The following is a 27,647-nucleotide window of genomic DNA, read 5'->3' on the forward strand; positions in this document are numbered from 1 at the left end:
TGATAAAAATACGGAACAAAGCGCGTCCTGTATCTGTTCAATACGGAACGCGACATTTAGTTTCCAAATACGGAACGATTCCGTATTTTACGGGACGGTTGGCAACCCTATTGTTGAGCCATATTATTTTTTTTACATGAAATAAACCCACAAAAGGACAGTTTTAAGAATCATTAAAATGCCAAGACTGCCATGACATATATCTTATCAACTTTTGACTTGACTGTATGAATTTATATCATTATCCCTTCATACCACTGCTTTATTATATATTTAATACTATAATATTATTTAATCTTGTTTCCTTCTACTATTTTATGTAATGTAGTGTACTATATATACTGTGTTTACCTGTAAATACTTCTACTTGTATACTACCTTAAATACTTGTAAATACTGTTGTTTGCTAACATTTTTACTATTTTTCTCTCAACTCTAACAGACCAGACAACAATAAAACTGATTTCCTCTCATTTTATTATAAAACAAATACAAAAAATACAAATTAAAACATTTAGGAGAACGTAGTGACATTTAAATACTAGCATATTAAGTAGTATGGAAGGATTATAACTACACTGTTTGTGTGCTGCATACTTCGTAGTACGGTAGTGCGCATCTTCATACACAGCGTCACAGCGTTTCCGCGCCTGCGCTGTGTAAACGCCGGCACAGGGTTTGACAGACGACAATCTAGACCAATCAAAACCTGGTATTGCTAAACAGTCTGGTTCTTTCACCAATCGCTGATGAGCGGAGGCGGGGCTTGTGTCTGTAAGAGCTGTGATTGAATTGCGGTCAGTGTAGTAAACAGGCAGCAGGCTGTATTAAAAGAGCAGTTTCCTTTTCTGCCAGTGCTTTATTCACTTCTGCTCCTACCAGATGCACCATACAAGCACTGAGGAATATATAATATTCTATACATGATATAATACTTCATCTACTGCAGCAGTGTGGGGTTGTTAGGATGCTGGGAGGCACAGGCAGTCTTCTGGTACTGGACATTCTTGCATCTTGATCTAAATGGGATGTAATACAGATTTTTGGACCCCTGTGATGCTTTGGTGGGTGTTGAGGAGTACAGCCTGCTTAATATACACCCATTAATGGACTGAATGGGCGTAGACGGGACTCTAGAGCCATTCTTGAGCTTCTGACTTGTTTTAATTTTGTTCTGTTCTAAATGAAAAAGAAGTCCTATCTGATTAAACCATCATGGGAAAGGGAGAGTTCTGGAAGAAGGTCTGGGACATACCTCAGGAACCACACCAAGATCATCGGCAATCCTGGCTTGGTGATCAAAGTGCTGAGCCGGAAGAGGACTGTCGTATTTTTTGTTTACTTCATCCTCGTGGCACTTATCATGCTGAACCTGGCTAACTACACATGGCCCAGAGAGCCACAGCAGTGCACGCTTCAGAGGGGCGACAGCCTAAACATCCATTCACGATCGAACGCACGGTACACCGTCAAGCCTCCACAGGCGAAGAATAAACAATTAGTGTACATCTTGACCACCTGGCGGTCTGGCTCATCTTTCTTCGGTGAGCTGTTCAACCAGAACCCGGGAGTTTTCTTTTTGTACGAGCCCATGTGGCACATCTGGCGAAAGCTTTACCCAGGAGATGCGCTTTCACTCCAAGGAGCGGAACGGGACATGCTCCGCGCCCTCTATAAATGTGACTTTTCGGTTTTTCAGTTGTACAACGATCAAGGAGAGAACAACATGACCACACTGCAGGTCTTCAGCGCTGCTTTTAATAAAGTCATCTGCTCCTACCCCCTGTGCTCATCGTATAGAAAGGACATGGTGGGATTGGTGGACGACAAAGTGTGTAAACGGTGCCCCCCTCGAAGCCTCGAAGCTCTGGAGAAGGAGTGTCTTAAGTATGACACTATTGTAATTAAAGGAGTGCGAATTTTAGACATCAACGCCTTGGCTCCGTTAATAGAGGACCCCTCAACCAATCTCAAAGTCATTCACTTGGTGCGGGACCCACGCGCTGTGGCCAGCTCCAGGATCAGAAGCAAACACGGATTGATCCGAGAGAACCTGCAAGTAGTGCGAAGCAGGAATTCCAAAACCCGGCACTTGGTGATGGAGCCAGTGCACCATCAGGGTGGCAGAAAGGACGCTCAAGACTTCCACTCCATCACAGCAATGGAGGTGATTTGTCAATATAATTTCCAGACTCTCAAAATGGCACTCAGCCCTCCTAGTTGGTTCAAAGGAAAGTACAAGTTGGTACGCTATGAGGACTTGGTGGAAAACCCCATTCAGACCTTAGAGAATGTTTACCGCTTCGTCAATCTGTCCGCCAGTCATGACATCAAAGCTTTTGTCACCAATATGACTAGTGGCAATAGCTCTTGGGTCAGGCCGTTCCAGGTCTCATCCAGGAACGCCACTGTGGCTGTGAGTGCATGGAGAAACTTGCTGACCTTCCCACAGATCCGGCAGGTGGAGGAATATTGCCGCAAAGCCATGTCGATCCTTGGATACATCCACGTTCGCAATATGTGGGAGGTGAGAGATTTGAGCAGGAGTCTAATCACTTTTTCCAAGTTGTAAAACATCATTAAAAACATTCATGATATTAAGCTTTACGATCTTGATGACTGTCCATTGTGTTATAATGGAATTGCATCTTGTTATTGTTGGTTCTTTTTGTTGTCTCACTGTATTAGTTTAGTTTGTGGGGACCAGACTGTCAATGAAGCATGTTTTATAAAAAAAATCCTGCTTTATTGGCTTGTTTATAATTTACTTTGTGCCGAGATACGAACACAATTATTGTAAGAGGACAATCAAGATCTGCCTTCTACTTCCTGTAAACAACACGAATAGAAATGCGCTGTAAAGTCCGAGATCTCTTGTGCAATTTGTACTGTACGCTAAACCCGTCCCGGGGCAGGGAATATTTTTAGAATGTTTTCTACAGATCTTCTCTTTCAGCTTTGGGGTTTCGAGATTTTTGAGATGTCCACATGGCACGAAATACAAACTGATCTCAGTTCTTGATGATGAGGAACTTATAAAGTGCCTTGTTTAATGATTATGAACATGTTAATTGGTTTAAAAATGTGTATATGTGAAAGATAATTTCTGTTTATGTTCTAAAACCTTCTAAAACCTTGAAATCTCTGCATTACAATGAAGGACAAACTTGTAATAAAAAGTGTTGGTTAGATTTTGTCAAATCATTTTTTCAGTTCATTTTTATCCACCAACTTTATCCTGATACCATGATTTCTGAGTCATAATCTGAGCTTTAAATGTAACCCAACTAGGTACAGTAGACCCTTGACTCACGAACCGTTTACTATATGAACATTTTGGGTTACGAGCGATTTTTTTTCAACTTAACATACGAACAAATTTCGGATTACAAACCGAAATTCGCACGTGAACGAAACATGTGCCGTCACGTACAAGTTGAATATGACCGTTTCTTTGTCTCTTTCTCTCTCTCTCTCTCTCTCTCTCTCTCTCTCTATCTATATATATATATATCTATATATCTATATATATATATATATATATACAGTATATACTGTATATATACAGTATATATACTGTATATATATATATATATATATATATATATATACAGTAGACCCTTGACGTACGAATTTAATTGGTTCTGAAGGGCTGTTCTTAAGTCAAAATGTTTGTTAGTTAAACCTATTTTTCCCATAAAAAATTATGTAAATAGAATTAATCCGTGCCAGACCTCCCAAACCCCCACTTACCCCTAACCTCTCTAATGTCTTAAATGCTCTTTTTTGTTATAAATGCAAGTATATTTTCCCTTAAATCTTAAATTATAGAATAGACATTACTGTAATAAACAACAATACACAGTAGTATTGTACATAAACACATCACATTTCAGTACAGTACGTGTGCTGTACCATACACCATAATACATTTCCTTTTTATATAAAATGTATCTACCAGAAACAACAATAACTCTCATATTTCTCTATTATTTCCTTCTTTATTTCAGTAGTGTTGTATTTTGTAGGTGTAACTGCTCGAAAGAAAGAATACTTTACTGAGCTGATTTCCTTCTTCTCTTTCACTCGCTGTCCCCTCTGTAATTAGGAGTAATTACACAACAACAAATGTAATAGATTCATTTTCTCACCACTACGCTTCCTCTGCAACTTCTTTGAGGCCATTTTAATATTGAATTTTACAAAATATAAAGAAAACACCGGAAAAACATCGTTAACACAAGTTAGTGTTGCTAAAGGTGTAACGCAAATAACAAAATTACGACCATCAGTGTTGGATGAAGTGAAAAGGTTACTATCAGAGGCTATGATTTGTGAAAGGGCTAGGGCTATACATGCTAATCTTATAAAAGGTAGGGCCTCAACAAGTGATAGTGGGGAAACATTTCTTGCTAGTAAGGGGTGGTTTCATAATTAATAAAGCGCACGTACTGTACTGAAATGTGATGTGTGTGTTTTTATGTACAGTACTACTGTGTATTGTTGTTTATTATTGTTTAATGCAGTAGGTTAGATAAGGGGGGGTTTGGGAGGTCTGGCACAGATTAATTATATTTACATTATTTCTTATGGGAAAATTAGGTTTAACTAATGAACATTTTGACTTAAGAACAGCCCTTCAGAACCAATTAAATTCAAGTTAAGGCTTCAAGTTAATTGAAGCCAAGTTAAGGGTCTACTGTTACAAATATAATCCATCACCTTTATTTATGTTTCCTCTCAGTATCTAATTGTATATCTAAATGTAGTGCTAATCTTACAGGCTAGCACATGCCTCACACAACACCTACTGCTTCTTTACACCTCTTGTTCCAGCCTCTTAACCAGGCAGTAGGCATCACTGTTGCTGGGGTGACTCTTAATCCAAATTTCTCCTTCTCAGACATGCTCAGGGTCCATTCTGGGCTAGTGCATAGACCAATGCACCACCTGGGTGCCGTTCTGAGGTCATTTTAAACAGTGCTCATACCACGGGTGCTCAGGTGGAGCAGCAGTAAAACAGGCTAGCACACCAGAGCTGACATCTCGAACTTGTGGGTTAGAATCTCAGCTCTGCTACCTGAAAAATTGGCTTGTTGTTTCAGGTAAGGATGATCACAAAGCTGATCCATATATGAACTCGCCTCATGCAGGTGAAAGGATGCAGTCGGCTACTGCGCACGTGTCGGAGGGGGTTTGTGTTAGTCTGGGGTGGAAGTCAGCATCATTAGAGAGGAAGCCAAATGCAATCGGGTAACTGAATACAACTAGAGTCGGAAGAAAATTTGTGGAAAATGCAAAAAAAAACATTAATTTTTTGCAGTTCAGGTCTTTGACCAAATGTTGGGTTCTAAAAGCCCTTTCTCTGTCTGTAACCTAAAAATCTGTGTTTTTAGTTCCCTGGTGCTGTATTTGGCGCAGGGCACTACATCCGACTGTAGTACTTTATGAAAGTGGGTGGAATTGATTTGCTCCTGAACAGACGCTCCAGTCTTAGAAGCTTGTGGGACTCACTGAAGTGTTTTAGGGAAACAGCAGTAAAGAATGGGAGGGGGGTATTCAGAAGCCCTCGTGGGATTAGGGGATGTAAAACGAACACAGAGGGACCACAAATGGAGACCTGATTGCTCTCAGACCAAAACCTTGGCAACTGCGCTGGCTTTTTGCCGTCTCCCGTCTTTTAATACACTCGCTCTTTCACCCTGGCATCCTATTATAAATCGGCAGAAGGGTACGGCCGCTGGTGCAGTGTGGTTTGGTTTAAAGGAACAGTAAAGCCTCTTACTGAATCTGTAAATTACATTATTGTAAAAGACAGAAACCACTGTGTTTTTGATTGACTGTGTATACACCGATCAGCCATAACATTAAAACCACCTCCTTGTTTCTACACTCACTGTCCACTTTATCAGCTCCACTTACCATATAGAAGCACTTTGTAGTTCTACCATTACTGACTGTAGTCCATCTGTTTCTCTGCATGCTTTGTTAGCCTCCTTTCATGCTGTTCTTCAATGGTCAGGACTCTCCCAGGACCACTACAGAGTAGGTATGGTGGTTGACATGGTGGTGGTGTGTTAGTGTGTGTTGTGCTGGTATGAGTGGATCAGACACAGCAGCGCTGATGGAGTTTTTAAACACCTCACTGTCACTGCTGGACTGAGAATTGTCCACCAACCAAAAATATCCAGCCAACAGCGCCTCGTGGGCAGCGTCCTGTGACCACTGATGAAGGTCTAGAAGATGACCGACTCAAACAGCAGCAATAGATGAGCGATCGTCTCTGACTTTACATCTACAAGGTGGACCAACTAGGTAGGAGTGTCTAATAGAGTGGACAGTGAGTGGACACGGTATTTAAAAACTCCAGCAGCGCTGCTGTGTCTGATCCACTCATACTGTGTCACTGCAGTGCTGAGAATGATCCACCACCCAAATAATACCTGCTTTGTGGTGGTCCTGTGGGGGTCCTGACCATTGAAGAACAGCATGAAAGGGAGCTAACAAAGCATGCAGGGAAACAGTCAGTAATTGTAGAACTACAAAGTGCTTCTATATGGTAAGTGGAGCTGATAAAATGGACAGTGAGTGTAGAAACAAGGAGGTGGTTTTAATGTTATGGCTGATCTGTGTATATCAGCTGAGGAAATACATACTAGCTGACTCAGACATTTTGGATCTGATGTTTAAATATGATAGCTCGGTCTAAAATGGCGAATGCAGTAATAAGAGACATCATTCTTTTCTCTCGATCCCCGGTGTGGTTGGTAACATATGCCAGAGTGGTCATGAATGGATAAGTAGGTGTAATTTGAGACAGGACTAGTGAAAGCGTGTGCCCCATTATGAGACAACCATGTTATTACACACTCATACTGAGTGAGTGTAAAGAAGCTCGTGTTTGGGTTGGTACTTAAAGCAGCGATCAAAATATCTGGCAACAAAACGTCAACAAATAAGAACGGCTTAGGAAGGTGATCAACTAGCTGGTTGATTTTTTAGGGTACAAGCCGCATGAAAGAGCGTCAGAACTAGAACAAAACACCCAGGGTTGGATCTCTAGAAACAAAAAAAAATGACATGTAATTTAAGACAACACAAAATTAGCTTGTGTCCATCCGAAGCAATAGCAGTCAATAGTCATAAAGAAATATTGTTATTTTGCTCATATTTTTTCCTATGTGCAGCACAGATTTGCTGAGGTTTGTGTGATGAAGCTCAAAGTGCTTTTAACATCCCCAATCTGCCACCAGTTACATGAATATAGTCTGGATTACAGCATTTATCTGATAGATTACAGGCTCCTGGAATTCACAGCTCGCGCTTGGATCTCGGTCACAACTGGAGAGGGAGGGACTTAACAAAAAAAAGTTTGAATCTCAGCTCTGATACCAGTCAGCTGGGCGCCCCCTAGCAGGCGCAATTGGCAGTGCTTGCAGCAGACAAAATTGGCCACTAGTCTGCTCTGTGTTAGACTAAAAAGGGGCGGGGTCTTCGCCACTGTATAAGGACCCTGGTTAGTAGCCCAAGGCTCCTGTACAGAAGTAAAGGCACACAGAGATCAGTGTGTGACTCTCCATGCGTGAGATTGGCCTCATGCACAAATCCACCAAGGTAAGGGCGAATAAGAAGAGGTTGGGGGACAGTGCACATGTCAGAGGGAGTGTGTGTCAGGCAAATATATCCTCCTCCATCGCGATCGGAAAATCTTAGTTTACACGACGCTGTCGATGATAGATTATTATTCACTCAAATATAATGGAAGTGGAATTGTTAGTAATCAAGCAGCTCTGTTATATTTTTATATTTTTAATACAAAACAGTCTGTGGCCCATAGTTGCATATTTTTACTCCATCTGGCTCCCAACAGGGAAAGTGTGGACCCCCCTGGTTTATGGTTTTGAAAAGAGACAGGCTCATGTTCAGGCGTCCACATACTTTTGGTCATTTAGTGTATTTAAAGAGTGAGTGTATTTTTGCTGAGCTTTTAAACAAAAATGCTGAAGTCATCACATCCTGATCTCAATCTGTCATATATATGTGTGTATATATTATAAACGAGCAAAAATAATGATGGACCCTTAACAGCTGGTAAACAGACAGGCAGGTTGTGTGATCATCACTTTTCAGGCAGGAATGGAGCTGAGCCAGCAGAGCCGGGCGAGATGAGGAGATATTTGATCCCACGAAGGATTTGAATGAATACTGTATCACAAAACAGAGAGCAGCATTCGTTTATACAGACACGCTCAGATGTGTGGAGGGGATGGAAAAATAAGAGAAACTTTAGAAGCTAATAGGAGCAGAACCGCTCGGGCTCCAGAGCAGCTTTAATCCTTTTTAAATTGCGCTCGTACCAGTCCGGAATGGCATGCGGTGAGACGTCGATGCACTCTTCGAGAGGAAAAGAGGTAAACAGAGGCTTCTATAAGAGATGAAGGGAGTGGAAATAGTTTTCTCTCTAGAAGTGATATGAAGAAGTCTGCGGAGGGCGTGATTTAATCCTGGTGTTCATTGATCCACTCTTGATTTATCTCAGCAGTGTGTATGGCAGAATCATTCTGGCACATGGGAGCTTTATCAGGAAAGAGTGTTCGCACCAGGGGGCGCTGCTGAGCTCGCAATGATGTAGGACGTGTTTAGTTAATGCTTCGGCCGAGTCTCTAATTTAATAAACAAGTGCTTTACATTTGTGAACACTGGGCAATCCACGAGTCCCTCAGATGCTTCGGCCCAACTGACTCAGTCACCATGGGACAGTTCTAAAATGGACATTGCAACCCTAAAAGCGCAGATAATGTCATTGCTAAAAGCGGACATATCAGCCACGATAAAAGCAGAAATAAAAAACGCGCTTGCCGAAGAATCTAACTTTCTAATAAAAGAACTGCAGGTGGTAAGATCGGAACTAGCAAACAGCACAACGGCAATACACGCCGAGATGGACGAAGTGAAAAACACTGTTAAAGAAATGGAAGGCGGGTTATCAACCTGGAGCGATGAGATGACTACTTCACAGACAACCGTGACCACTTTGAGTTTAAGGAGAAGTGTGAGATCGTGAAGGGAAGACTGAGGAGATGTAATATTAGAATACTCGGAGTGTTCGCACCATAGGGTGCACCTGATCCTGTTAAGCCACCTTGGATTTGTTGGCTGTCCTTGACCCTGCACGATGATTGTTGGACCCAACGCTGGCAGCAGACTTTGGGGTACTTTTTTCAAACTGGAATTTGTCCAAACAAGAAATACGGTACACAAGTGCAACTCAGATCATTTAAATGTAATTCTTCTAACTGCTCAGGATTCTAGATGTATTGCTCCTTACACCAAGTTTCTTATTCATATCTGTATTTCTTTTACTGCTGTAATTTGAGGGCATTCAGCAATGATCCTGCATTGGGGTTCCTGAGAACCTAGAACCTCTTTAACAGCTCACAAAATATCCTGAGCATTTTTAATCAGCTTGATACATCATTTTATGAAAACTGCTATACAATATTTTTAATAGATGCCGTGTTCCAAACCCCTCTAATTTATAAATTTTATAGACTGGGGAAAGAGATTTTCATACGTTTTTACTTTCTGTCTGGTGTTGTGGGAACACACACACACACACACACACACACACACACACACACACACAGCAGTAACATCAATGTCAACAGAACTCTAAATGAAGAACAACTCATTCATTGCTTAAATAAATAAATCTTCTTTCACTGTTAACTGATATTTCTTCTGATGTTTTCATACCATTTCATTCTGTACTCATCACCGTAATAACATTTAAGGTGTGGTCCTTTTTAAAAAAGCTTGTTTTGTTATGTTTCCAGTCTTACCTCATTCCTATTAGGACTTGATTTGCTACACTAAAAGGTCAAGGTAGCACTGACACCAAAGGCCACGTTTTTTTTGACACACAATGCCTATAGTCATTCTGCACGGACTACAACAGTGTGGCTTTGATATATATATATGTAATATATTTAACATCTGTAACAGGCATAACATTATGACCAACTCCTTGTTTCTATACTCACTGTCCATTTTATCAGCTCCACTTACCATATAGAAGCACTTTGTAGTTCTACAATTACTGACTGTAGTCCATCTGTTTCTCTACATACTTTTTTAACCTGCTTTCACCCTGTTCTTCAATGGTCAGGACCCCCACAGGACCACCACAGAGCAGGTATTATTTAGGTGGTGGATCATTCTCAGCACTGCAGTGACACTGACATGGTGGTGGTGTGTTAGTGTGTGTTGTGCTGGTATGAGTGGATCAGACACAGCAGCACTGCTGAAGTTTTTAAACACCTCACTGTCACTGCTGGACTGAGAATAGTCCACCAACCAAAAATATCCAGCCAGCAGCGCCCCATGGGCAGTGTCCTGTGACCACTGATGAAGGTCTAGAAGATGACCGACTCAAACAGCAGCAATAGATGAACGATCGTCTCGATATATTAGGTAGATAGATATAAACTACATTAACTACATACAGTATAAACGCCCATATTTTTTAAATGTGATGTTCAACACATGTTGTAAAATATTATATCATTTATTTTCTATCCAGTCCTCACTTCAGTATCACTTTTCTAAAAGCTGCTTCCCTTTGGTCACCAAATCAACACGTTCACCAAATTTTACAGCACATTTTACAACAGAACCTCATCCTGAACCTTAACATAAAATCAGGGGGTTTTGTTACTCTTTGTTGCATCATGACATGAAGAACTTTCCCTTACTGATAACTATTTCAAAATTTAAACATTTTAGAGAAGAATGTAAGATGTTATGAGTTGAAGTTGAGGTTTTATTTGGCTTGTGTGGCAGTACAGAGATCTTTAATACAAAAGCAGGTTCATATATAAAAGGCTGAATGGAAACAGAATGAAAGTTTAAATTCCGCCAGTCTTTGCCGAAACCTGAAGCCAACCGGTCACGCCCGATAAGTAAGCAGTGTGTTGTTCAAAGCAGGTCTGCAAAGAGGATGCTAAATTCAATCCGTGGAGATCTGAAAGAGCAGAGGTGGTCCAACCCAGTGGTAATGAATAACTGTGTCTTATGAATAAATAAAATGTTGTTTTTAGCTTTGTGTAGTGCGGTACTGTGGTAGTTTGTTAGTTTAATGGTCTGAAATCATTCAGCAAGAAAGGGGGCAAATACTTTCTCACACCAGTGTATCTATTTCAGTTTGAACCTCACAAACCGGCTTTGTGGCTCAGAATTACACTGCATTTAGTTTCCTTGTCTCATTTTTTGGTCATATCCATCATACATTTACATCATACACACATTCATTTTCTACACACACTAACTACTGTAGCTTTACAGACTTTAACAGAGTGTACTGTACTGTTCCTACCTATGTAAATATCCTAATCTATATCCACTATATCCAATCTATAATGCTAATCCACTTTATACACACATAACCATCATTTATTGTATTTCTTTTTGCAATCCATACTTTATTGGTACCGGTTCATCCTTTGTAAAAAATCCAGATGTTACATAAATACCAGTTCACACTCATGCCTGGAGATGGTAGAAATATAGAAAAGAGTCCAAAAGTCCGAAATCATACAGCCACCAGTTAATGATGTTTCTACCATACAAGCCCATGGTGCTTTAAATAAGATCTCTGTGCAGGCCACTTAAGTTACTCCACACCAAACTCATTATTTATTTATTTATTTATTTATTAGGATTTTAACATCATGTTTTACACTTTGGTTACATTCATGACAGAAACGGTAGTTACTCATTACACAAGATTCATCAGTTTACAAGTTTAATGTCAAATGTCTTTGTACTGTGGGAGGAAACCGGAGCTCCTGGAGAAAATCCACACAGACATGAGGAGAACATGCACAACTCCACAAAGAAAGGACCCGGACTGCTCCACCTGGGAAACAAAACCCAGGACCTTCTTGCTGTGAGGCGACAGTGCTACCCACCAAGCCACCGTGCCACCCCCAAACTCATTCAACCATGTCTTTATTGACCTGGCTTTGTGCACAAGAGCAGGAAAGAACCTTCCCCAAACTGTTGCTGATAGTAACCAGTGTATAATTGATTTTATACACTGGTTAGCAATGTGTATAAAAAAACCCCCATCTGAACTCAGAAATTCAGCTGTATGTGTAGTGTCCACATACTACACATACTGTACATATACAGGGCCAGTGATAGCTCAGTGGTTAAGGTACTGGACTAGTAAACAGAAGGTTGCCGGTTCAAGCCCCGCCACCACCAAGTTGCCACTGTTGGGTCCCTGAGCAAGGCCCTTAACCCTCAATTGCTCATTGTGTTCTGCTCATTGTGTAAGTTCTAAAATGGACATTGCAACCCTAAAAGCGTAGATAATGTCATTGCTAAAAGCGGACATATCAGCCACGATTTGTTGGCTGTCCTTGACCCTGCACGATGATTGTTGGACCCAACGCTGGCAGCAGACTTTGGGGTACTTTTTTCAAACTGGAATTTGTCCAAACAAGAAATACGGTACACAAGTGCAACTCAGATCATTTAAATGTAATTCTTCTAACTGCTCAGGATTCTAGATGTATTGCTCCTTACACCAAGTTTCTTATTCATATCTGTATTTCTTTTACTGCTGTAATTTGAGGGCATTCAGCAATGATCCTGCATTGGGGTTCCTGAGAACCTAGAACATCTTTAACAGCTCACAAAATATCCTGAGCATTTTTAATCAGCTTGATACATCATTTTATGAAAACTGCTATACAATATTTTTAATAGATGCCGTGTTCCAAACCCCTCTAATTTATAAATTTTATAGACTGGGGAAAGAGATTTTCATACGTTTTTACTTTCTGTCTGGTGTTGTGGGAACACACACACACACACACACACACACACACACACACACACACAGCAGTAACATCAATGTCAACAGAACTCTAAATGAAGAACAACTCATTCATTGCTTAAATAAATAAATCTTCTTTCACTGTTAACTGATATTTCTTCTGATGTTTTCATACCATTTCATTCTGTACTCATCACCGTAATAACATTTAAGGTGTGGTCCTTTTTAAAAAAGCTTGTTTTGTTATGTTTCCAGTCTTACCTCATTCCTATTAGGACTTGATTTGCTACACTAAAAGGTCAAGGTAGCACTGACACCAAAGGCCACGTTTTTTTTGACACACAATGCCTATAGTCATTCTGCACGGACTACAACAGTGTGGCTTTGATATATATATATGTAATATATTTAACATCTGTAACAGGCATAACATTATGACCACCTCCTTGTTTCTACACTCACTGTCCATTTTATCAGCTCCACTTACCATATAGAAGCACTTTGTAGTTCTACAATTACTGACTGTAGTCCATCTGTTTCTCTACATACTTTTTTAACCTGCTTTCACCCTGTTCTTCAATGGTCAGGACCCCCACAGGACCACCACAGAGCAGGTATTATTTAGGTGGTGGATCATTCTCAGCACTGCAGTGACACTGATATGGTGGTGGTGTGTTAGTGTGTGTTGTGCTGGTATGAGTGGATCAGACACAGCAGCGCTGCTGACGTTTTTAAACACCTCACTGTCACTGCTGGACTGAGAATAGTCCACCAACCAAAAATATCCAGCCAGCAGCGCCCCATGGGCAGTGTCCTGTGACCACTGATGAAGGTCTAGAAGATGACCGACTCAAACAGCAGCAATAGATGAACGATCGTCTCGATATATTAGGTAGATAGATAGATATAAACTACATTAACTACATATAAACGCCCATATTTTTTAAATGTGATGTTCAACACATGTTGTAAAATATTATATCATTTATTTTCTATCCAGTCCTCACTTCAGTATCACTTTTCTAAAAGCTGCTTCCCTTTGGTCACCAAATCAACACGTTCACCAAATTTTACAGCACATTTTACAACAGAATCTCATCCTGAACCTTAACATAAAATCAGGTGGTTTTGTTACTCTTTGTTGCATCATGACATGAAGAACTTTCCCTTACTGATAACTATTTCAAAATTTTAACATTTTAGAGAAGAATGTAAGATGTTATGAGTTGAAGTTGAGGTTTTATTTGGCTTGTATGGCAGTACAGAGATCTTTAATACAAAAGCAGGTTCATATATAAAAGGCTGAATGGAAACAGAATGAAAGTTTAAATTCCGCCAGTCTTTGCCGAAACCTGAAGCCAACCGGTCACGCCCGATAAGTAAGCAGTGTGTTGTTCAAAGCAGGTCTGCAAAGAGGATGCTAAATTCAATCCGTGGAGATCTGAAAGAGCAGAGGTGGTCCAACCCAGTGGTAATGAATAACTGTGTCTTATGAATAAATAAAATGTTGTTTTTAGCTTTGTGTAGTGCGGTACTGTGGTAGTTTGTTAGTTTAATAGTCTGAAATCATTCAGCAAGAAAGGGGGCAAATACTTTCTCACACCAGTGTATCTATTTCAGTTTGAACCTCACAAACCGGCTTTGTGGCTCAGAATTACACTGCATTTAGTTTCCTTGTCTCATTTTTTGGTCATATCCATCATACATTTACATCATACACACATTCATTTTCTACACACACTAACTACTGTAGCTTTACAGACTTTAACAGAGTGTACTGTACTGTTCCTACCCATGTAAATATCCTAATCTATATCCACTATATCCAATCTATAATGCTAATCCACTTTATACACACATAACCATCATTTATTTTATTTCTTTTTGCAATCCATACTTTATTGGTACCGGTTCATCCTTTGTAAAAATCCAGATGTTACATAAATACCAGTTCACACTCATGCCTGGAGATGGTAGAAATATAGAAAAGAGTCCAAAAGTCCGAAATCATACAGCCACCAGTTAATGATGTTTCTACCATACAAGCCCATGGTGCTTTAAATAAGATCTCTGTGCAGGCCACTTAAGTTACTCCACACCAAACTCATTATTTATTTATTTATTTATTTATTAGGATTTTAACATCATGTTTTACACTTTGGTTACATTCATGACAGAAACGGTAGTTACTCATTACACAAGATTCATCAGTTTACAAGTTTAATGTCAAATGTCTTTGTACTGTGGGAGGAAACCGGAGCTCCTGGAGAAAATCCACACAGACTTGAGGAGAACATGCACAACTCCACAAAGAAAGGACCCGGACCGCTCCACCTGGGAAACAAAACCCAGGACCTTCTTGCTGTGAGGCGACAGTGCTACCCACCAAGCCACCGTGCCACCCCCAAACTCATTCAACCATGTCTTTATTGACCTGGCTTTGTGCACAAGAGCAGGAAAGAACCTTCCCCAAACTGTTGCTGATAGTAACCAGTGTATAATTTATTTTATACACTGGTTAGCAATGTATTCAGCTGTATGTGTAGTGTCCACATACTACACATACATATACAGGGCCAGTGATAGCTCAGTGGTTAAGGTACTGGACTAGTAAACAGAAGGTTGCCGGTTCAAGCCCCGCCACCACCAAGTTGCCACTGTTGGGTCCCTGAGCAAGGCCCTTAACCCTCAATTGCTCATTGTGTAAGTCGCTTTGGCTAAATGCTGAAAATGTAATGTAAAAAATATTCTCTGTCATTTTAGGTTTTCTATCAGCCATTAATGTTTTTTGTTTTTTTCTAAAGGTATATCAGAGATGGACGTTGCTTATGCCTAAAGTTACTAAACATTTGCACTATGTGGCCTAAAGTATGTGGACACTGGACAATGATGTATTTAGTGGAGCTATTAAAAAAGCGCCGGCAGGCTGAGCTTTCTCTAGATCTCAGTTTTATACAATAAAGCGTGGGAGTGTTCCTTCTGGCAGCACCACTGGAATCTGATCAGACTAGAATAACTAGACTCATATTTTACTAACTGGAATAACTGGGTAACATTTGTTCCCAGCTTAGATGATTTACAGGTTTTGAATATTCGGAATCCGCTGGTTTTGACTGGACATTGATTTGCCTTGGCGGAGGGATCTGAAGATCTTTCTGCTTTATTTTTCCATCAGTCCCTGCTGCTGTAAAGCAAATTTTTTTAACATTGGACAGCAATGGATTTTTACAGACAGACCGTATGGAGAGTCAGGCTACGCCTCATGTAAATTCTCCTCTATAGCAGAAGGCACATTGGTGCTGTGAGGACAAACCCAATTCAACCTTCTATCCCTCAGTATGGTCAACTGTGCCCATTGGGAGTCTGACCATATGGGCAGCACTGCTAAGATTCAAACTCAAGAGCTTGAGCTCTCCACACCGGTGGGTTTTTTAATGTGGTGATACCACCACCATATTTCACAGTGGGAATAATCTCTACCTGGCTGATGTTTTCACATGTAGCCAAAAAGTTTTTATTGTAACACAAGATGTTCTGCCACTTGGCCGGAAAAGCTTGGATGGTACCTTTCACGAATTCTTTGCTTTTTTGCAGGATTGCATTGTTGTTGATGCTGCACAAGCAAACTTCAATGTCAAACCACATCTTTATAGACCTCACATATATTGCTGGGGTGCAAGAACCCAAAAAAAGAACCTTTTCAAACTGTTGCCTCAAAGTTGGAAGCAATTGATTTAATTTATATAATTATTTTGAACACATAAGCAATAAGTGAGGCTGAAACACCTGAATTTATGTGTGATGCCCATGTGCTTTTGGCCACATAGTGTATACAAATAAGTTAAAATTGGAAATACTTTATACTTAATACTTAATATCTGGCATGATCAGGACTTTTTGAAATGCCATTTTAGTTCTTCACTGTAGTCTTTTTTAGCCATTCCAGAATCAAATATGACATGTGGTGTGGCTCATTGTGCTACTGGAACACCCAATTACATGCAAGCTTCAACAGTCTGACTGAAGTTTGAGGTTGCAAGTGTTTTATTTTATAATCTTCCTTTTAAATAATTATGTACTTTCTTCAATGCATTAATTCATCTTGAGTTAAATCAGCCCCAAAACATAACAGTTAAACTGAAAAATTAGTGTTTCATCCCTCCAAAACAATGCCTTGCAGAAATCCATGCCAATGTTTATTCTGGCGTGTTTTGGTGACCCAGAAACATTCCATGCAGGACTCATTTGCTAGCAAAAAACACAGAGACGTGCTTTGTCTGATTTGAGAAACAATTTGTGTAATATGCAAAATCTTATTAGTTTACGCAAGACATTATGTCTCCATCTGCTGTACACTAGGACGTTCTGCACCACCTTCAGTACTGAAGGTGAAAAATCTATGTAGGTTATACTTTTTTTCAGAACCCCATCATGCCATTTAGACATTTTTAAAAAATCTGTTAGCTACAAATAAAGCAATTATGCTGTAATGGATGCCTGATGCCTGAACCCCTCACCCCCAACTTCTGTCACTATCAACCTCCACTCCTCTGAAATGGTTTGGTCTGGCTTGGTCTGGGTTGGCATCAGAGCTCTGTGCAAACCATTGAAGTCCCACCACACCAAACTTGTCAAAGCATGTCTATATGGACCTCATTTTGTTTACGTACAGTTGATTTTATACACCATTTAGCATATATAGAGCTGCTAGACCGTCCTGCCTGCAGTCCAGACCTGTTTCTTATTGAAAATGTGTGGTGCATTTTAAAGAACAATGCAGGACCGTAGAGATCCTGGACACCTGATGTTGTCAGATCATGTATGATTACAGTTCTTGCATTTGAGCTGTATTATATTAAAGGTCACAAAGGAATTAGCAAATCGTTGCTGTTTTCATTGACTCTTCTGTCCCAATATTTTGTGAAATGTGATTTGCAGTGGGCTACTGTGTGTTGCAACCTCAAGCCATGTGTTTTCAGGTTCCAGAGCCACCAGGACCCTGATCAGGATGAAGCAGTTTGTATAGATGAATGGAAAATGTCCTCTGCAAGACAATATCCCATTTTATTAGCATGTCACGCTAGCAACTTTACTATTCATGTCAAATATATATTTTAAAGGGAATTGTTTCGCTTTTATTAAGTCTATACCAAAGTTATTTAAAATTTTACAGTATCACAGGTAACCTTGTGTTAGTTAGCAGGCTTATAAACTGTAATAAAGTAAACAATCGTCAAAACTGTGGTATCTAAAGTACTTCAGTAACTGCAGTGTTGAATTTGACCACTAGAGGCCAGTACAGTACAAACAATACAAATACACACGCTAGCGGTTCCTGTCAGTCAATAACGCACTTATTTACTTTATAGTCAAAAGTATGTGGACGCTTGATTATGAGCCTGTTGGACATTATTCCAAAACCATTGAGATTAATATAGGTTGACCCCACTTTGTGACCATTACACCCTCCACTTTTATGGAATAACTTTCCACAACATATTAGAGTTAACATCAATCAACGTTCCAGTTCTTACCAAAGGTTTTTACCGGGCTTGGGGGAGCAGGCCACAGGCCAAGTTCCCCAAATTGTTGCTACTAAGCTGGACAGTAGCTAGATCAATATGACCCATAGATATAAGTGAGTAAGTAAATGGGTGAGTGTCATGGGCTAATGCCCCCTGTTTAGGGTGTATACCAGTCTAGCAGTGGCACCTGACCCAACACAATCCTGACCAGCATAAAGCAATTTGTGAAAATGAATATATAAATCAATTAAAGCATTTTTTTTCATTCCAAAAGACACAGTGTCCAGATCGTGACCCATATATACAGGTCCTTCTCAAAAAATTAGCATATTGTGATAAAGTTCATTATTTTCCATAATGTAATGATAAAAATTAAACTTTCATATATTTTAGATTCATTGCACACCAACTGAAATATTTCAGGTCTTTTATTGTTTTAATACTGATGATTTTGGCATACAGCTCATGAAAACCCAAAATTCCTATCTAAAAAAATTAGCATATTTCATCCGACCAATAAAAGAAAAGTGTTTTTAATACAAAAAAAGTCAACCTTCAAATAATTATGTTCAGTTATGCACTCGATACTTGGTCGGGAATCCTTTTGCAGAAATGACTGCTTCAATGCGGCGTGGCATGGAGGCAATCAGCCTGTGGCACTGCTGAGGTGTTATGGAGGCCCAGGATGCTTCGATAGCGGCCTTAAGCTCATCCAGAGTGTTGGGTCTTGTGTCTCTCAACTTTCTCTTCACAATATCCCACAGATTCTCTATGGGGTTCAGGTCAGAAGAGTTGGCAGGCCAATTGAGCACAGTAATACCATGGTCAGTAAACCATTCACCAGTGGTTTTGGCACTGTGAGCAGGTGCCAGGTCGTGCTGAAAAATGAAATCTTCATCTCCATAAAGCTTTTCAGCAGATGGAAGCATGAAGTGCTCCAAAATCTCCTGATAGCTAGCTGCATTGACCCTGCCCTTGATAAAACACAGTGGACCAACACCAGCAGCTGACATGGCACCCCAGACCATCACTGACTGTGGGTACTTGACACTGGACTTCAGGCATTTTGGCATTTCCTTCTCCCCAGTCTTCCTCCAGACTCTGGCACCTTGATTTCCGAATGACATGCAAAATTTGCTTTCATCCGAAAACAGTACTTTGGACCACTGAGCAACAGTCCAGTGCTGCTTCTCTGTAGCCCAGGTCAGGCGCTTCTGCCGCTGTTTCTGGTTCAAAAGTGGCTTGACCTGGGGAATGCGGCACCTGTAGCCCATTTCCTGCACACGCCTGTGCACGGTGGCTCTGGATGTTTCTACTCCAGACTCAGTCCACTGCTTCCGCAGGTCCCCCAAGGTCTGGAATCGGCCCTTCTCCACAATCTTCCTCAGGGTCCGGTCACCTCTTCTCGTTGTGCAGCGTTTTCTGCCACACTTTTTCCTTCCCACAGACTTCCCACTGAGGTGCCTTGATACAGCACTCTGGGAACAGCCTATTCGTTCAGAAATTTATTTCTGTGTCTTACCCTTTTGCTTGAGGGTGTCAATGATGGCCTTCTGGACAGCAGTCAGGTCGGCAGTCTTACCCATGATTGCAGTTTTGAGTAATGAACCAGGCTGGGAGTTTTTAAAAGCCTCAGGAATCTTTTGCAGGTGTTTAGAGTTAATTCGTTGATTCAGATGATTAGGTTAATAGCTCGTTTAGAGAACCTTTTCATGATATGCTAATTTTTTGAGATAGGAATTTTGGGTTTTCATGAGCTGTATGCCAAAATCATCAGTATTAAAACAATAAAAGACCTGAAATATTTCAGTTGGTGTGCAATGAATCTAAAATATATGAAAGTTTAATTTTTATCATTACATTATGGAAAATAATGAACTTTATCACAATATGCTAATTTTTTGAGAAGGACCTGTAGTGTATGTAAAATAAACTAGCGAAATGTAACATATAAATGGTCATGAGGTCCCTGAGAACCATAATTACTAATCACTATGCATGGTGGCATGGTGGCTTGGTAGCACTGTCTATATATTTTTTTCTCAAAGAGCACTTTATTAGGAGCTTCTATCTGATATGTATATATTGATTATTTTTAATAATAGGGGCTCCTTATAAAGTGCTCTTTGAGAAAAATATATATAGACAGAGCTACCTACCAAGCCACCATGACCATGCAACATCATAGTAATAACATGGTAGTGTGTGTTTTACAGAAATGAGTGTATCAGGTGCTGCAGTGTTGGTGGGATTTTAAACTATCTATCTATCTATCTATCTATCTATCTATCTATCTATCTATCTATCTATCTATCTATCTATCTATCTATCTATCTATCTATCTATCTATCTATCTATCTATTTGACTGTCTGCCTGTCTGTCTGTCTATCTACTATGTGCTGAGAACGGTCCACTAGATAGATAGATAGATAGATAGATAGATAGATAGATAGATAGATAGATAGATAGATAGATTTCTATTGTCATTGTAGTTATACAATGAAACTTTGTTTGGTAGCTCTGTGAGACCAGCAGCAAAAAAATATAAAAAACTTGGTACAGCACAAACGGTAGTAATTATTATTATTATTATTATTGTTAATATTATTGTTATTATTTTTATTATTATTATTATTATTATTATTATTATTATTATTGCACAAAAGGTATATATGTAGAGAATGTAAAACTACACTACCCAAACTTCACCTGATCAGGGGTCCTATGTGGGTAACTTTTGACTGCTAAAGTGGACAGAAATACAGAGTAACAGATATGCTACAGTCAGTAATTGTATATCCAGAAACTGTGTGTACTCGTTTGTAAGGTAAAGGGGGCGGGGCGCCGGACTTCGTACGTGCGGCGAGGAGGCGCCTAATTTCCGTCGCCGTAGCAACCAGGAGCCTAACGTAAACGCGTCCGGGGTGTCGTGAGCGGAGAGATCTCGGAGCCGGAGCGGTTGAGTCGCTGTTCCGCGCCGCGCTGCTCGTTTCTCGGTCGGACTTGAACTTTCTGCGATCCTGCAGTCGGTCAGCGGAGAACCAGAGGATCCGTGCCGGGGATAGAACTCAGTGTGAGCAGATATATGGAGGAGAAGGAGTGTGTGGGAGAGAAAGCCCGGAGTTAAGCGTTAGTTGTGTTTTACACTGACAGAGGAGCCGCTGCTGTCTTTATCCCAGGTAACATCACACACACCAGTACTGCTCCTGTAATCGCTTATTACTGCCTTATTTACTACATATAACTGTTATAAAGCTTGTATTACACTGAAGAGTCACTTCAGACCATAAACTCGGTCGATTTTGCAACTTTTTGCTGACTTTTCTCGGTGCTTTTAGCCAGCGAACTAGTGTGCGGAACACTGTTAACCGTAAAGTCTCTAGTACCTATAAATGTTGGAAGATGAATCTATTTTACGTATAAATGACAAATTATTACATCGTACGTGTTTATTAGAAGCTTTAGTTTGATTTTGTATTATTAAGTGGGTCAAATTGAATGGGTCACAAATCAGGTTATGTGTTAGCATGTGGTCACAGTGTTCCGCACAGTTGACCTAAAATTATAAATTACAATCCATACAAGTTGTTTAATTACTTTAATTAATCCCTTTAATTACACTAATTACTAGTGCTGTTGTACCTTCTATAATGACTTCATTGTTCTTATTTTCAAAATAATTTTGTATTATTATCGGCTGGTGACTTCTCTGTGTCCATATAAATAGGACTAGTTTGGCTGCACTCATTACACTGCATTAAAAGCTAGAGGAACAGCTTATACAGTGTGACACAGTCATTTTTCTAATTCTTTAAGTGAGTGATTTAGTGATTGATTCATTTTAGTGATTGATTTAAAACATCTGTGTCCATATAAACAGGGTTAGTTTGGCTGCACTCATTACACTGCATTAAAAGCTGGAAGAACTGGTTACACAATGTGACACGGTCTTACTCATTCTTTTTAGTGATTGAATTAAAACATGTGTCCATATAAATAGGGCTAGTTTGGCTGCACTCATTACTCTGCATTGAAAGCTGGAAGAACAGCGTATACGGTGTGACACGGCCTGTTTTCTAATTCTTTAAGTGAGTGATTCAACCCATCTGTGTCCACATAAATAGGACATAAATAGGACTAGTTTGGCTGCACTTATTACACTGCATTAAAAGCTAGAAGAACACATTATGGTGTGACATGGTCTTACTAATTCTTTTTAGTGATTGATTTAAAACATGTGTCCACATAAATAGGGCTAGTTTGGCTGCACTCATTACTTTGCATTAAAAGCTAGAAGAACACATTACACAGTGTGACATGGTCTGTTTTTTAAATAATAAACAAACAAACATTATCGGCTGGTGACTTCTCTGTGTCCACATAAATAGGGCTGGTTTGGCTGCACTCCTAACTCTGCATTAAAAGCTGGAGGAACAGCTTATACAGTGTGACACGACCTGTTTTCTGGCAGCACCACTGGAATCTGATCAGACTAGAATAACTAGACTCATATTTTACTAACTGGAATAACTGGGTAACATTTGTTCCCAGCTTAGATGATTTACAGGTTTTGAATTCTTTGAGTGATTGATTTAAAACATCTGTGTTCATATAAATAGGGCTAGTTTGGCTGCACTCATTACTCTGCATTAAAAGCTAGAATAACACATTACACAGTGCGGCATGGCCTGTTTTTTTAAATCTTTGTAGTGATTGATTTAAAACATGTGTGTCCACTTAAATAGGGCTAGGTTGACTTCACCCATAAACTTCAGCCACTTCGAATGCCCACAGATTTTGCCCACTTGGGACAATTTCTAGGCGACCCGCGGTGCCACGACCATTTGGACGTTAATTGAAATTGGCCCTGGTGGTCTGATGTCTTGATGTCGTCCAACAACCAGGAAAAAAAACAGGTCTGGCATGAATTTGAAGTGCTAGTATGTAGGTGACAGTGTCCACAGTTGACCAGGCTTTATGTAGATCCAAAACTATGTGGACTGTACGAAAAAGGCACTTTTAGAAGTTGAAAAGTGGCCGACCAATGTTATATGTGCTGAATGTATATTATTTAATGAGTAAATTTTTCCATCAAATATATGCACAAATTAGTGGGCAGAGCTTTCAGCTATTAACTGAAAGGTTGAGAGTTCAAATCCCAGCTCTGGCAGGCAGCCACTGACTCTTGGGCCCTTGAGCAAGGTCCCTACAGTCTGGGTACAGTGGCTGACCCTGTGCTCTGAGCCCAGCTTCCAAACAAGCTGGGACACGTGAAGAAAGAATTCTGTATGTATATATGACAAATAAATTAGACTGTGTACTGTTTACTTTGGATGAAAGTGTCTGCCAGTGCCAGATGCAAAAAATGTAAATCTAAAACCAAATGAGTGACCTCTGTGTGATCTTTTCAGCTAGAGGAACACCCACTCATTTTAGAAGGTTCTCACAAGACTTTAAAGCATGTCTGTGGGAATTTGTGCCCATTCAGTCAAAAGAGCATCTGTATGGCTGATGGCTGGGCACTGATGTTGGTTAAGAAAGCTTCAGTTGATGTTCCGGTTCATTCCAAAGCTGGGAGGTCAGGGCTCTGTGCAGGACACTGGAGTTTCTTAAAATCGAGCTTTTCTTCATGTCTATAGAGCTTGCTTTAATGCTGGAACAGGAAAGGACCTTCCCTAAAGAATAAGAAGATATCCTTTATTTGTCATATATACATATACACGTGTACAGTACGATGAAATTATTTCTTCACATATCCCAGCTGGTGTTGGAAGTTGGGGTCAGAGCGCAGGGTCAGCCATCGTACGGCGCCTCTGGAGCAGACTGGGTTAAGGGTCTTGCTCAAGGACCCAACAGTGGCTGCATGGCAGAGCCTGGATTTGAACCGCCAATCTTCCGGTTGGTAGCCCAAAGCTCCACCCACTAGGCTACCACTGTCCCTTTTGTGTTGGTAAACTGTTGCCGCAAAGTCGGAAGCATTGAATTTCCTTTATATTTTTGATTTATTGCAGCCGCTGGCATTCGTTGTGGCTGAAACACATAAATTCAATAGTTAGAAGGGGCGTCCCAATACTTTTGTCCATATTGTGTATAAAGGAGCCCCTACAGGGTGTGAATACTGCTTGAATCTCGAGCTGCACTGACCTGCATGCACACATTTGCAATGTGCCCAGCATTTGCATTTCTTCATTTGGCAGGCAGATCGTAGCTTCCTTCAGGTAACCCTGCAGGTTCTCCTGTAGGACCCGCGGCGCTACCGGCGTCGTCAGGAAGGCGTTCTGTCATCTTATGCAAATCATGACGTAGGATCAAGCTTACAGTCAAGGTCAGGTTTGGAAACGCTGGCCGAATGCCGCTCAGGTGGCGCAGCGGTAAAAAACACACGCTGGAACCAGAGCTGGGATCTCGAATACATCGTATCAAGTCTCAGCTCGGCCCAACGATACGACCTCTGCTGACTGATTGATGGCGCCTGCACAGAGATGGGAAAAGAGGCTGCTCTCAGGGTGTGTCTCTCCGTACACAACGCTGAGCTGCACTGCACTCGTCAAAGTGTAGGTGATAAGATGGATACGGCTGCTGCCCACGTGTCGGAGGGGGCGTGGGTTAGCTTCGTCCTCCTCAATCAGAGCGGGGATCGGCATTGGTGGAGAGGAAGCATAACGCAATCGGGCAATTGGACGAACTAAAAAGGGAGAAAAAGGGGAGAAAATGCATAAACAATATATATATATATTTATATAAAATATTAAGTTTGGGTGTTTTAGTCGTACCCATCGCTACCGTGTGTCTAAAATAAGTCCTAAAAGCTGTTGTTACAACAGTTTGGGGAAGGCTGTTTCCCTGTGTCCAGCGCGGTCTTACAGGTTTGGCTTGGAGGAGCATCAGTGGTCTGCACAGTTTCCATATTACTCTCCCTGGTTTTTAAATAGGACGTCCAACAAGCTCATGGTCAGGAAGGCGAGATAAATCATATGCCCCCAAGTTCCAGTCCCATCAAGTTCCAGTACGTACAAGTTACTTTTCTGAAGAAAAGAGGGGCGACACGGTGGCTCGGTAGGTAGCACTGTCGCCTCACAGCAAGAAGGTCCTGGGCTATTAATCAAAAGGTCACTGGTTCAAGCCCCGCCACTGCCAGGTTGCCACTGTTGGGCCCTTGAGCAAGGCCCTTAACCCTCAGTTGCTTAGAAAATATGCTATCACGGTAAGTGAGTCATTTTGAATAACAGCATCTGCTAAATACCGAAAAAAGTAAATGTAAGGTCCTTGGTTCGATTCCCAGGTGTGTGGAGTTTGCATGTTCTCCCCGTGTCTGTGTGGGTTTCCTCCGGCAGCTCCATGACCGTGTTTGAGATTAAACTTGAACTGATGAATCTTGTGTAAGCAGTAATTACCCGTCCTTTCATGAATAGAACCAAAGTGTAAAATATGACGTTAAAATCCTAATAAATAAATAATTACTTAAATAAATAAAATTCAGTTCAGAGTGTGAAGGCTAAAATAAATGGACACTGAAAGTGTGCTGAGCGTTTCGGGGTTTTTAACCGAACATCAATAGTGGACATTAGTATTGTGGAGCAGGGCGTAGTTCTTCTCCTTGACGCCTGTTTAATTACCACAGGCGGCGGGAAGACTCGGCTCTGTCTGTTGTACGGCCAGCATTATGCTTCTGTGATCAAACATTATCGACTCCGGCACTCAATAAGTGCAGCAGCTGCGGTTTTTCATTTCCAGGCCTCACTGCCGCCCCGGTGCTCGACCACGACGGTGCCGTTCGGCCAGTTAAAGGCTCGGCTGCGCTAATGCTGGCGCTTCTCTTCCCTGCTGAATTTCATCTCTCTTGGGATTTCTACACAGAGGGGGTTTGACAGATTGGGCAGGAACTTTTGCAGCACTGCGTCGTGCCACCTGAAACTTCCGGAGCCTGGTGCTGCTTTAAGAGGGTGTCGGCACCCGGTTTTCATCTGGTTTGTTGTCTGCCGGCCAGACTCCTTTGTACACCACAGACCTGGCGTACACCCCTGTTTTTTTTCTCTGCCGTCTGAAGCACCTTAAAGGAGTATTCCTGAACTAATGTGGGAAGCATCTCTTTGTGAGGTCTGTCGTTACGCCATGCACTGTCCGCTAGACATAAGAAATGACGTCTTCCAAGCAGCCTTCCCAGACCTAAGGCACCGTCTGAGGCCTAATGGCTAAGTTTGCTCCCTCAGAGGAGAATCAGGTAGAGAAAACCTGAAACTACAGCCAAACTACATAGGTCAGACCACCTCCTGCACTTAGTCAGGGACACAGTGGCTGTTCTGATTAGTGTACTTGTAGTTTATTAACTGTTAACTTGACTGTAAATCCAGTAAAGCAGGTTTTTTATCTCTGCCATCTGAAGCACCTTGAAGGAGTATTTTTTAACTAATGTGGGAAGCATCTCTTTGTGAGGTCTGTCGTTACGCCATGCACTGTCCACTAAACGTACGAAATAAGGTCTTCTGTGCAGCCCTCCCAAATCTAAAGAACTAAACAGACCTAATGGCTCAGTTTGCTCCATCAGCGGAGAATCAGGTAGAGAAAACCTGAAACTACAGCCACACTACCTAGGTCAGGCCACACCCTGCACTTAGTCAGGGACACAGTGGCTGTTCCGATGAGTGTACTTGTAGTTTATTAACTGTTAACTTGACTGTAAATCCAATAAAGCAGGATTTTTTTCTGTCTGCCATCTAAAGCACCTTAAAGGAGTATTCCTGAACTAATGTGCGAAGCATCTCTTTGTGAGGTCTGTCGTTACGCCATACACTGTCCGCTAGACATACGAAATGAAGTCAGAGCAGCCTTCCCATATCTAAGACACCGTCTGAAGCACTAAACAGACCTCGTAGCTTAGTTTGCTCCATCAGCGGTGAAGCAGTAGAGAAACTTAAAACTGCAGCCACACTACCTAGGTCAGGCCACACCCTGCATTTAGTCAGGGACACAGTGGCTGTTCCGATGAGTGTACTTGTAGTTTAAATCCAATAAAGCAGGGTTTTTATCTCTGCCATCTGAAGCACTTTGAAGGAGTGTTCCCAAACTAATGTGGGAAGCATCTCTTTTTGAGGTCTGTCGTTACGCTATACACTGTTTGCTAAACATACGAAATAAGGTCTTCTGAGCAGCTTTCCCAGATCTAAAACACTAAACAGACCTAATGGCTCAGTTTGCTCCATCAGCAGAGAATCAGGTAGAGAAAATCTGAAACTACAGCAACACTACCTAGGTCAGGCCACACCCTGCACTTAGTCAG

General features: G+C 41.0%; 2 protein-coding genes across 3 annotated transcripts in view; both read left to right on the plus strand.

The window, feature by feature from the left end:
• Window positions 1–1,183: 1,183 nt before the first annotated feature.
• Window positions 1,184–2,710, plus strand: chst2a (carbohydrate (N-acetylglucosamine-6-O) sulfotransferase 2a). Its single transcript, XM_062992946.1, has one exon. It carries the CDS (start codon window positions 1,184–1,186, stop codon window positions 2,570–2,572), a length of 1,389 nt encoding a protein of 462 aa, XP_062849016.1. The 3' UTR covers window positions 2,573–2,710.
• An 18,608-nt stretch (window positions 2,711–21,318) lies between these two features.
• dipk2aa (divergent protein kinase domain 2Aa) overlaps window positions 21,319–27,647 on the plus strand; it is a 43,676-nt gene continuing 37,347 nt past the window's right edge. For both annotated transcript variants that reach the window (XR_010011502.1, XM_062993821.1), the window contains exon 1: window positions 21,319–21,549. The gene's annotated coding sequence lies outside the window, so the exon portion shown is untranslated. The remainder of the gene's footprint in view (window positions 21,550–27,647) is intronic.

The sequence above is a fragment of the Trichomycterus rosablanca genome, chromosome 4 (genome assembly GCF_030014385.1).
Source record: "Trichomycterus rosablanca isolate fTriRos1 chromosome 4, fTriRos1.hap1, whole genome shotgun sequence".
Lineage (NCBI taxonomy): Eukaryota > Metazoa > Chordata > Actinopteri > Siluriformes > Trichomycteridae > Trichomycterus > Trichomycterus rosablanca.